At 40.3% G+C, this 12,908-nt stretch overlaps 1 protein-coding gene across 1 annotated transcript in view; it reads right to left on the minus strand.

Annotated features, from left to right (window-relative positions):
• Positions 1-12,908, minus strand: part of LOC121944695 (phosphatidylethanolamine-binding protein 4) — a 62,654-nt gene that overhangs the window by 27,968 nt on the left and 21,778 nt on the right. Inside the window, exon 4 of the mRNA XM_042488584.1 lies at positions 9,213-9,311. Within this exon, the coding sequence (XP_042344518.1) occupies positions 9,213-9,311 (99 nt within the window). The remainder of the gene's footprint in view (positions 1-9,212; positions 9,312-12,908) is intronic.

The following is a 12,908-nucleotide window of genomic DNA, read 5'->3' on the forward strand; positions in this document are numbered from 1 at the left end:
GTGTGTGTGTGTGTTTGTTGTATGTGGACGGGGGATGGAGCTGACAATTGAGCGGAGGATTCTTATGTAATTCTCCCTTTAGGTGGCGGAGAACAGTGAGAGCAGCAGCCCACACTGAAGAAAAGCCTGTTTGTTAATAAGCTGCAAGTAAGTTAAGATCGATAGAATTATTACAGGCTGTTTGTACACGAGACCAAGGGGGCCTGGATGTGGACGAGTGATAGGGACACAGGCCACACTGACAACAATGTCAGGTACAAAGTCAGCATGGCTACCCACTGGGGTTGGGCAATATCATTGTATACCGGTATATCGTGTGACAGTAGAAATGTGTGCACTGATAGAGACTTGACAATAGTGCTTCTACCACCAGAGCTCTGGATGTATAAAGCACCATTGGGCCCCTAAAACATGCGTACTGGAGACTTCAGTCGGCTGAGCCTGCAACACCCGGTTTAGCCATCCGCTAATTTGAGTGGGGATAAAATTGTTGCGGCTCTTGTAGACTCTCCAAATGTTATCAGACTGAATAAACCAAATTGTGATAGTAAAATGAGCCATTTTACTGGGTTTGCGACTAGGGATGTACCATTTGGTCGCCCACACATCGGTATCGACCAATATTTGCCTCCTTGACTGCCATCAGACTATCAGCAAAGAAGATGGCATTTGCAAATGTTGTTCTTTTGTGTCACATCAATTTTGCCCACGGCGGCAGGCAGAGATCGAAAGTAACATCGTCCAGGGGACAATAGAAAACATGTGGGACGTACAGAGATCACTTAATCTATGTTGACATCAGCAAGAGGGAGAAGGTAATGAAGCATTGCAATGCAATTTCTTTGCTGCATAACAAAATATCTGTATTGGTTTTGGATTCTGGCCAAATTGTTATTCTAAATATCGTCATGGGTTATGGCCCAGAATTTCACAATCGGTGTGGCTCTCGTTGTTGGCCTCAAAAAATGTATCCACTGATTTACAGATGTCTCTCTCACAACATAAGTCCATGGGGAAAATATGGCTCCTTGGTATCACATGACAGAGCCAGAAGTTTCCACTGTTTGGCCACTATGACAACTGTCTTCAAAGTCTGAATCACTTCCTGGGGGCCTAGCAGGAGATATTCAGGGCAGAATTCTCACGTGATCTTGCGACAATCTTGTCAAACCCAGCTGCCACACAAGGTAATGCTACTTAGACAGTAATGGAGAAGAGTTGTTCTGTTTGTATGTAAGTACCAAATAAAGAAATACACGTGCAGAATGTCAGTATGGTTATTTTAAACCACTTCTTAACTGAATTTGCTGAAGAATTACTGTATCGTGATATATACTAATAGTCTGATATAAAATTACATATAGCATAATTGAGGATTTTGGCTATGTCACCCACCCCTACTTTCCACAAAGCACCAGTTTCATTAGCCTCTGTTAAACTCCTTCACACATGCAAAAAAATCAATGCACGCAGACAGCGCAAACACACACAGATGAGACACACATTAAAGTGTACAACCTTAGAAAAGGTCAAAAAGCTAAAAAGCAAAAAAAAAAAGGATAAAGCCAAGCTAAAGCTAAAAAAGCCAAACTAACAAACACTAGCAACCTAATCTGGCTGAGAGGCTGTGAGGAGAGTCTGATGAGGTTTAGTGAGGGAATGACTTCCACAAGCTGAACTCCATGTAGTAGCACCTCTGACATTTGTCTGGCTGTAGCTGACAGCAGGATGAGCACCGCTCTAAATGTTAAGCACCTCCAGCTGAGCCTCCATGTTAAGGGCCATTGTTGACTTGTACCAAGGGAGGTTTTGGATAGTTGTGAAAAAAGATGAATGACCCGCACGTAAACTTTATCAGGGTCAAACTAATTCAAGCTGCAATATAAAATGCACAACACAAAATACAAGCTGTTTCCTGACTTCTTGGTAATTTACTAAAGCATTTCTGTAAGTTCTGGCATAACTCTTCATCATGTACTTAGTTTACCTACTACTCACATATATTTCATTCAAAACAATCTGTTCAAATTCTTTAAGGCACCTCACACAAATAACATGTGTTTGTGCTGTCAGTTTCAGTTTAAACAAAGGATGACAACAGGTGCACCAAGTGGAGTTTCGACTGGATAAAGTTGCTTCATATGACTTGGAGCCAGGAGGCACGTCTGTGTAAAAGTTTGTGAAACCATAAACAAGCAAACTGTTAACCTGGGTTATGAGCATGTTTAGCAACTTTGGAGGGAAAAAAAAATCACATTAAAAAGGAAAATTGTTCAATTCCTTTGCGCCCACCCCCTTGTCATAAGATATGGATGTCCCGTAAGGTTATTTGTGTTTGCTGGGAAATGAAGTGCTCAACTGGATTAAAAACATACTGCATATGTTTGGAAATCTGTTTCCCTGGGCGTATGAGTGGAGTGAGCGAGCGCGAAGCAGCAGCTTGCGTCTCCTCCAAGAGAGAGGGCAGACACTCTCATCATTAGCTGGGCTACAATGTGCTCCTCTACCTGCTCCAATCTGCACAGCCAGGCTCCTCTCTGACGCCAGACAGATGTTCCCAGCACGAGGTGCAAAGTACGGAGAGGGGAAACGAGAGTGAGCAGGAGAGAGGCAGAAGAATGGAAATATTCAGCAGAGTACACAATAAGAGTTTAATTATGAATAATACCAATGGTTCTTTGTTCTCACAATGAAGCTAGCTATGGTTCGTCTGGCCTTTGGGAAATTGTTTTTGGCTTCCATATGGGGGCAGCTGTCTGTCAAAAAAAAAATAAACGCTGAAATCATAACATGCCACAGTAGGGATAATTACAGGATAAAGAACAATGCAATTGTGTATGTTTATTTGCAATATTGGAAAGGTATTTTGCTAAAACAAACTCTAAGGCTATCGAGGAGGTTAGAAATGTAATTTCAGCACTCAGTTCTATCATTTGCTGCTGCTGTTGAAATACTAATGATCTGTGACTGTTTGTGCAAAAGTCAACGTAAACTGTAATTTAACAAGAAAAAGACATATTCTAGAGTCACTAAGTGTTTATGCATAAATGTTTCTGTGACAAGACAAAGAGGACCAGTTTTAATTGACCAAAGAACTGTCCTGGATGCCACACTTGATCTTTTTATCACCAGTATTTCAGGCTGTCGTGACAACCGCAGAGTTCCAATACTCCAATAATAATAATAAGTAGTTCCAATAATAATCTATTGACAAGTTGAATGCAGGGGATGGCAAGCAACCCCCAGCAAAAAATGCTGGGAGCGTCACGTATTGACACAATACCACAAATGACAGTAACGTAAAGAGCCGCTGAGCATCTATTCTGCACATTCTGCGCTGCACATTTGTCATTTTTTCCTGGTAGCTAAGAGTGGAACAATATTAAACTTAAGGTAAAACCCTGCAGTCACTCATCACTTCCACTTTTTACACAGCCGTCCAATCACAGTGGAAGAGGGGCAGGACAAATACCACAAGACCAATCGTCGCTGGACAACAACAACAGGGGAGAATGGAGACTGAAAACATGGACTGGGAGGTCCGTCTTTCCCTATTTCTTTTAGCTCATCCAGAGCAGGTATTTAGCTTACTCTACCTTGTGCCAACATTTAAACTTTAGCAGACATTCTGCAAACATGGCGTTTCTGTTGGAAAAAAACCGAAAACGCTGCACCTGCTTGCCCTTCTTTACATTGTCATCATTGTCATTTAAAAAGAAACAATACACCCAATAACAGCCAACAATAAAGCTTATTTTCAAAGTGCTAAAATCAGCATGAATGTAGTAATATGCAAAAACCAACAAAAAATGGCGGTAATATCCTATTGAGCGACCCATAATCACCACAGGGGAATTTTCTCACCACGACAGCCCTATCTGTATTATGAAAAAAATCACAAACAAATTGATCCTACTAGAAGGTTTTGTGCAGCCACAGCCTGATTTAACTTAGTCTTCTGACTGTAACATAAAATATTGCTGTTCCTTAAAATAATGAAATGCTAATAAAAGAATAAAAGCTACAGAAACAATACTGTTTGCTTGTTTTTAGGGTGGGTGTTGGCCTGTTGAGTGGTTGATAAAAACAAAGAAACAAACACCAGTGTTTTCCCTTTGAGAGCAGAACGTTAAATGAAATGCAGTAAGGAATTACACGCCTAATAGTTTGCAGTTAAAGGACATCTTGAGGTGTGGAGCAGACGATCTCTGCAGGCCGCAGAATTCACAAACACAAAGCCAGCTGGTCTGATACAGTCACAATACTTCACTGTTTGTATTTGCCTGACCAGCAGCAGAACACAGGCTCTGTCCCCCTTTGGGAGCTGCAACAACAGAGATGGATGTTGAAAGCACGCATGTCCCTCATGCACCATAATAATGAGCACAGCATGCTGTGTGCTGAACTGTCCAACTGGCCTTCAATTAGCCAGGGAGAGAAAGTTAACAAACACATGATGGCTTCCAGTCCAAAGACCTTATTGAAGTGAATCTGGAAATGTACTGCCTAAATGACCACAGCCCGAAAAGATCATGATGGATCAAGAATGTCTAGTTTGTCAAAAAACTGCTATCCAATCCAAACAACAACAAAGCTGATAGCCTTAATGCTTTTGCTTTAGGTGGATTAAAGACGTGGTGTGTTCATTTATTTTTTTATAGAATCACTTTACAAAAAGTAATAATCTGAAGCAGAGAAACTGTCCTAGGGACAATTCCTCAGCAGAGAAACTTCATACATCCTAAAAAGTAAGAAATCCATATAAACCCAAGGCTGTACATCACCATTTAAATAGGATTTTACAGCGATAATGAACACCTTGGCTTTTCTCAGAGCAGCAAAGAGCTTTAGCTGAGCACTCTTTGGCAAGTTCATATTGCATCATGTTGACTCACAAACCACAAAAACTATAATGAGAGAATAAGTATTAACAAGTAAAAGTAAGACCCAGTGCTGTATTTGTATAAGCTGCCTCTATTCAGATACTAATGATTTGCTTGTTATAGTAATTATCGCTGCAAGACCGTACCGGAACATCTGCATTGATTTACACTCTGGGAGAGCGGAGAGAGGGAGGGAGAGGCTCGCAATCTGGAATTCGACTTCGAGAGCTAGACAACAATCTGTTGATGGTTATTTTGGTAATTGTCCATAATTGATGTAAAACACAGAGTGTGTTGCAGAAGATTCTAAATTACCGTTTCTGTAGCTCGAGGGGTCAGTGAAAATGGGCAGTTGTGATAAAAATGCATATACAGCATCTAATAATGTGAGTTCTAAAAGAGGCTGGACAGCTGGTGAGAGAAGGCGAGACACCTAGCCGCACAGTTTACACTTTACTGCTGGAGTAAATTGTTCTTGGCAGTCATAGCAACAATGTGATAAATGATACAGCCAATTAAGTTAAAGATTTGACACCGAACATAAACATTAAAATATTAACATGTCGTTGGGCGGTTACTGTGAAAATGTATATGTGTGTTGATGCTTACATGGATGCACTTAAATACACAGATGTAATTAGCAAATTAGTTATGTTATCTATTGTACTGTGCACATACAAGCAGACAGCTCACACCAAAAAATACTAATGCGGCGGTGAAACATTTCTGGCTTACAGAGCCTAAATGTTAGCAACTGCATATTTAGTAGAACTGCATGAAAATATGCTACAAAATTCTTAAGTATTGTGAGTATTACTCGCAATAAACAAACAGATGTTAAAGTGTACTCAGTTCTGCCTTTCTGCTGTTTTCAGTATACTGCTAAAATGTAATTTGCCTGTTTGGGGCAAATTATATTATTATTATATCGCTATCATGATATGAGATATCATAGATTTTGGATACTGTGACATCATAAGGGCCCCCCCCCCCCCAGTAATGTTTTAACTAGTATATCTTATCTCTTTTCTCTTTTATTGTAAATCTGTATCTTTTATTATGCTTTATATTTTATTGCTCCTGAATTGCATTTTGAATTGCCCTGTTGTATGAAATGTGCTATACAAATAAAGCTGTCTTGCCTTGCCTTAGTTATTATATTAACATAACTTATGACTATTTACCAAAAATCTCATTGTGTAAATATGCATACAACATAGTTGCAATATCGATATAGAGGTATCGATATAGAGGTATTTGGTGAAATATATTTTGATATTCAATTTTCTCAAATCGCCCAGCCCTACAAGAAAACTGCTAAAAATCACACTGGCACGAGTAAGAAAGCCCTATACAGTTAAAGCTTATGATTTATTGAAAAGTAATCAGTGACGTAGTAATCAGTAAAAAGATGTAGAATTAAGACATTGCATTCTCTGTGTCAGCCTTAAAATATTGTATTTTTCTTGTATTAGCTTCGACTTTCCTTCCCTGTGTACGGCAGATACGTCTTAGAAGACACCAATTCTTAAATACAACATTAGAACTGCACCTAACATTCATTTTCCCAGTCAATTAATCTGTCGATTATTTTCAAGATTAACCAATTAGTTCTTTTGTCTAAAAACATCATAAAATGGTGAAAAATGTGGGTTTGTCTTGCCCAAAGCTCAAGATGACATCCTCAAACATCTTGTTTTGACCACACCACAAAGATATTCCATTAACTGTGTTAGAGGAGAAAAGAAACCAGAAAAATATTCACATTTAAGAAGAGAATTTAGATTTTTTTCTGATTAATCAAATAACAAATTAGTTGGCAATTAATCTAATAACTGACAACCACTTCATTGATTGTTTTTTTTCCTTATACACAATTCAGTTTTTTAGACACATCCATCTGGGAGAACTAATCAGTAATTGAAGACTTTTTTTAAATATGTTTTAGAAAAGTGTAACAGGCAAAGCCCTTTCTCCTCAGTTAGACCAATCAACCTGCTTGTTTCTATAGCCAAGGCTCAATTCTGCTTCACATAAGGCTCCACACACTGCAGTTGTAGATGAGTACTTTAAGTATGTGAGGCACTGTACAGTGTCCGACAACAAATATCAGGCTCTCGAACCTCTCTCTCTGCAGGTAAAGAGGGTTTTGGCATGGCTAACACATAGTGAGGAGATCCTTTAGCACATGTTTTGATAAGTGAAGCGCTGGCTACATAATTCAGTTCACAGCAAGGTGAGTGATGAGTCTGTAATACAGCAGGTAGTCCAGTTTGTCCTTGTTCTGTTGCCATCGCCTCTCTAATGAGACCTCAGCTGGAGAATCGGTGTAAATCTACAGTGCTGCGTTATTCAGTCCAGCCTGACCTCACTTCACTCTGGGCTGAATTAAGGAAATCTTTTACCTTTTTAGCTTTGGCTCTGGATAAAGAATACACACTAATTATGGAAACATCTAAAAACTAGGGCAAGACTGCATGACCTTGGAGTAATGAATATATATGAAAAGAGTATGGCTGCCGCAGTTCGTGCTGTTTGACGAGTGAGGATCAAAACACTGATCCATTTGACATCTGAAAGCATGACCCCTGACTTCAGCTAAAGAACCTACTTTGCTTTACAAATAAATCTACCATCAAACACATTGCCAGAAATAGCATTTAAATGCCAAACATGTTATTGTACAGTACTTCACTCTCCTCTCATCACTCACAGAAGAAAATAACAGCGAACAAATGAAGCATTTCTCAATCAGATTCTCTGTCTGTTTTGTTGAATTACATATATGCATTAATTCAATAACTGACCTACGCTGCCATCAAAAATCACAACTGCCCTAAAACTAAAATCCAACACATTCACATCGACACTTGAAAAAAACAAAACCGAGGTTGTGTGATGTCACCTAGCCACCCCGGTCAATTAAACACCTCCCACTACAGGTTGGCATCACTCAAAAGGCTCATTAACCCTTCTGACCAACTACCAGTCACAATCAGAAAAACATCCCGTCACATTGGCCAATCCCTACATGGGCAACGCAGGTCAACACCCACACAAGTGACAGGAAATTGAATTGCTCGAGAGAATGTGGTCTGTCTGAGCACTTGAAAGACATCTGTTTATTCACAGCTGGTCACACGGCCAGGCAGACTTTATGCGCTAAAAAATAAGAAGCAAAGGTGATGCCTAATGCAATTTCATAAAGTGGAAATTGCTTGCTTTTTTTGTATTTGATGTATGTGAGTGATATGAGGTAAAGATTCTCACAGGCAAGCAGGAATGTGGTTGCATAAATCATCTCTAAAGCACAGCGGCGATGATCTGAATCACAAAAAATTCTGAATTCATACCCATTGAGAGGTTTACTAAAATATATACCCCAGATACATCACATTTGGATCTCTGAATCAATGTGGCATTTACTTTAATGTACAACTACGCCTTATAAAATGAAACGGGAGCAGTGATACATCGCTGAAGCGTCTTTGTGTGGTTGTTTTTCAGACCACTAGTCTTAATCTACTGGGTTGATCTCCCGGTTCCCGCGGGATTATAAAATGTCTGCAAACCTCCAAATATTTGAGGCAATCAACAACTCAACACGCATTTGGCGTTAGAATGCAAGAATGTGAAAACACACAAACGAATGGATAAAAAGGAGTGAAATATGAAGAGAAATAAGGGGATCGGAGCGGTGCCCATTTCGGGGGTGTAAAATATGGAGAAGTGTGGATCATTGGGGGAGCTGCTCTGCCTGGGGGAACAGATGAAGGGAGGACACTCTGCCAAGATCTCTCCACTGGAGGGGGAGCTGAGGGACTGGAGCTCTATGGGAGAAAGAGTGTGCGCCTCGCATGCTGCTCTCCTCAATCTCAGTCTCACACGCCTGCATTGACACGTCCCAGGCTCTCTGCAGCAGAGGGAAATTGCTGCTGACAGGGCCTTGCAAACTTTCACAGCCATTTAGAAAGACTTACTCCCACACTTTTGTCACAGGCATTTATTGCACAAGATACATGATATGAAAAATTAACATTTTTTGAACTTGGCATCCTTTTTTTCACCAAGTTAGGCTTAAAAACCATTCATAATTTTTCAGCCTTGTGATCGGCCCCAGTGCAGATGTAAACACGAGACATGCCAAGCGAGACCCCGAGATTATGAAAATGCACAATTTTCACAAAAAAAAAAAAATCCAAATGCTACTTCATAAATTTGTACCATATGAGCTCCTAATCCAATCACAAATGCTGCCCGTGTCACCTTCACCAAAACACGAGGCTGCTTTTTTAAGTGAGTGCAGAGGTTATTGCAGACTTACTGTACCTGCACATTCACGACCACCCAGTGCCTCCAGTACGCAGCTGTTGGGTTGATGCGCCTCGGAGCATCAGGATCAACCATCACCAGAACATACATCTTTTTCTGCAAACAGAGGAGGATTCATACATTATTGTTTTTTAATATAAAGTGCTTTACTACAGTACCACACACACTGATTGGCCCAGAGGCGGTTCCAGTAACAGCAGTACCTGATCCCTTTCTAAATGCAGCCATGTGCTGTTTGTGCATCCCACTGCCCAAGGCTTGACAGCCATCTCTGCAGCAAACAACAATTTGTTTAAATATCTCAAAACAGATGCTTCACTTTACTTTCTTAGCTTTAACTTATTATAAAAATGCTGCAAAGTGTGAATTGTATTCTGTTTATAATTTTATTCTATTCCTAAAAACTGTGTTGTTGTTTTTTTTTTTCTTTTTTTACGTAGTTACATGATTTGTTGACACAAAGCTGACAGTTCATACCAGAAGGTTGGGTTTGCCTTTTGTTGGCTTGACACATTATCGTAACACAGTCTTACTTCAGCTGTCAAGGCTAAAACGTCGCTTGGGAAAAAAATATTACATGAGACAATATTGTAAAAATGCAGAAATACATGAGAAAATCTTCTGCTGTCATGCTAATCACCAACTGCAGTACACTTATAGCAAAAGTACAGCTCTGTCTCTTCTGTGGTATTCCTTAAACTTAATATAATTACTGTGACATCAATAAAATGACAACATTTTGGATCCGAAACCAAATCCTCTCGTTAACATATTCACAGTAACTTTCTGCCACTTACCCAGTATCTTTGTACCCCTCAATCTGTCAATAGATAAAGTGAGAGAAAAAGCATCTTAACTAACACTTGATCACAGTTATTGGACGTTGACTTGGCGGCTTAACTGCCGGAAAATTTTCATTCTGTCTGTCCCTAAAAGTTAGAGAATTATGAGAGCAGATTGAATTATTGCGAGAGCACATTTGTCATCCCTGGTCCCGTGCCCAAAATCTGCCAGACCATATGATGGGCTTTTTTTATTTTGTTCACTTCCTCTACAAACAGAGACATTAATCAAGGCTGCTTCAATCCACGATGTCCTCGTACTGTATATGTACTTTCAACCGAAGCGAGACCATAATGATATCAGCTTTAATACATAAAAAACAGATGCAGCCCTTCTTACATTCCTTCACCGACTGCCAAACAACACTGTCTGTGGTGCAGCGAAACATTTCATAGAATCAAATGCTCGCATGTAAACATAAACCTTAAATTCCTGTTTGTTGTGTCCTATCAAGACATTCTTAAAGGCCTCTGAAAATTATCGTAAGCCGATGTACTTGAATGAGATAAAGAAGTAGTCATGTATTTTTCTGCAGATGCTCATTTTCAGAAGGATTCTCTGCCTACCTGACAAGCAGTAATAAGCGTAAACAACTAAGCCTAATAATAGGATAATACTGTAGTCTCAGCGATAGTGCCTGCAGGTAACATCCAGACACACCAGCAACAATAGAGCCTCCTCCACAGCCTGTCAAAAGTGACTCTATATCAGTGACCCCCCCGGGCAGCTTACCAACCATGACCTGTTGCCTTCTCAAGAGTTGTAATCCTCATTTGTACATGTTTGCTACCAGGCAAAAAACACTGTGATAATGTAGTTACACTAATATTTAAGTCTGATGCATTCAGAAATAGCATGCTTTTAAACAACAGCACACACACATGCATGCACACACACACACACACACACAGACTAAAAGGCAATTTCAGCATTTAAATTTAAAATGACCTCCAGTCACAATTATCATTGAAAGAAATAGCACTTTATTGGATATTTCACGAAAGTTACCATGGATGGAGACACGCTGTATAGGCCAGGCTTAGTTCTCCCAAAGCCAAATTTAGAACAACATTAAGAGCATTTCACATTAATTTCCAACTGTAAGAACAAACACATGGCCTATTTATGGTGGGCACCGAATTACAATGATTTCTGCACATATTTGAATTTCTACCTGTAAGAATCTGGCTGGTCCAGCTGGCACGGGCAGCAAATAATACAAGAGGCTCCCTCCATGCTTGCACTTCACACATTGTGGCATGTACCCTTCTCTCTTACGAGGACACTTTTTTTTCTCCATCTGTCAAAATCCACATTAATTACGCACAGATATGTGTGAAAGACTCCAGGGAAAAACAGATGCATATTCTGCCATCTGAAATAATTTATCAGGGCTCGAACAAACTAAATGTATATCAAAACATGTTTTAACAGGGCTAATTCTCGTGGCTGGATACCGGAGGGAACACATTTTCCAAAAATATGTCATCAGTATTAACCACTAATACTAATGAGGAAACCTAACATTTGAGCCCTGGTGATAATTTGAAATGTAGATTAGCTTTAACACTGCAGCTAATCAAATCACTGATTACAGCTAATTTTCTATATTTTGGAGGACTTACAAAGCTATTAGTAAAGAATTCCAATAGTTTTAATGTCCCTATGTTTAATCTTTTAGTTAAGTTGCATTATTGTAAAAGAGAGGAGAGGTCAGCTGCCCACTCTGTTGTGCTCTGTAATGGTTTCTAAAGGACTTTGAAAATGTCAGAATAATCGGAGAGCTCAGAGCAGAAGTGAAATCTGGGTAGGTGTCGGCCACAGACCACAGAGCTCCATCGGGCCATTATACAGGAGGCTCCTGGGTGTAGGCTGGAGGTGGGGGGAGATCGAGCCTGCATTCTCTTGGGATTAACCTCCCACTGCCTGCTGTGATCGCAGCAAAACGGCCCAATGGGACCACGCCTCAGACGCCAGGCGGCTGGAATAAACCCTGCAGCTGACTGGGCGTCTCTCTCACAGCGACTGGTCAGTGGCAGAGAGGAAAGAAGGAGGTGATTTCTTCAGTGACACCGATTGAGTTTGGGTGTGGGGGGGAGGGGGTCACTTTCTGAATACATAAAGTCAGGTGCAGCTTTTCAATATAAATTTTTATATTGTATTTTCAAGAGATGACACAAAACTCCTACTCCATGCCAATAGCATCGAGTAGATACACTATTTGCAAAACAGAAGACGGTGAAGAACAAAGGCAGAGGAATACCAGTGTCTCTAAGGATGTAAACTACTGGCTTACCTTTGAGTGAACTCTGCTGGGGATGAGAATCAGAGAGATGTCTAATCGCTGCTCTCGTAGAGCTGCCTGGGCTATCGAGCCCAGCTCTGCTAACTGATGACACCATGAAGGGCGAGAGTGAGTTAGCGAGAGGGAGGGAAGGAGAAGAGGCCCCTCTGTGAGTTTACAAGTTCATGCTTTATCCCTGACCCAATACCAAACAGTGTCGTCCGTGCAGCTGCCTATTAATATACCCATTGCTTTATCCTCCCTGTTCTTTATCTCCTTCAGCCGCTGCGCACAGAACCCACAACGTTTCATTAAATGGTCAACTGTGCTCACCGCTCGACCCGGGGCAAAGCAACGCATCGATCTCAAATCCCTGTTTAAGTAGCAAAAATACTTGAACTCGTTTGGTAATTAACAGGTATCTGTGTTGTGATTAAGACACGGCGATGGCTTAACAACCATCGACTGCAGCTTAGAGCAAGGTTGAAAGATCGATCTGTAAAAACAGAAAAATAGAAACTCTAAATGCGACCAGAGAAGTAAAATTTCAGATGATGAAAATCAAC

This window comes from Plectropomus leopardus, chromosome 6 (assembly GCF_008729295.1).
Source record: "Plectropomus leopardus isolate mb chromosome 6, YSFRI_Pleo_2.0, whole genome shotgun sequence".
Lineage (NCBI taxonomy): Eukaryota > Metazoa > Chordata > Actinopteri > Perciformes > Serranidae > Plectropomus > Plectropomus leopardus.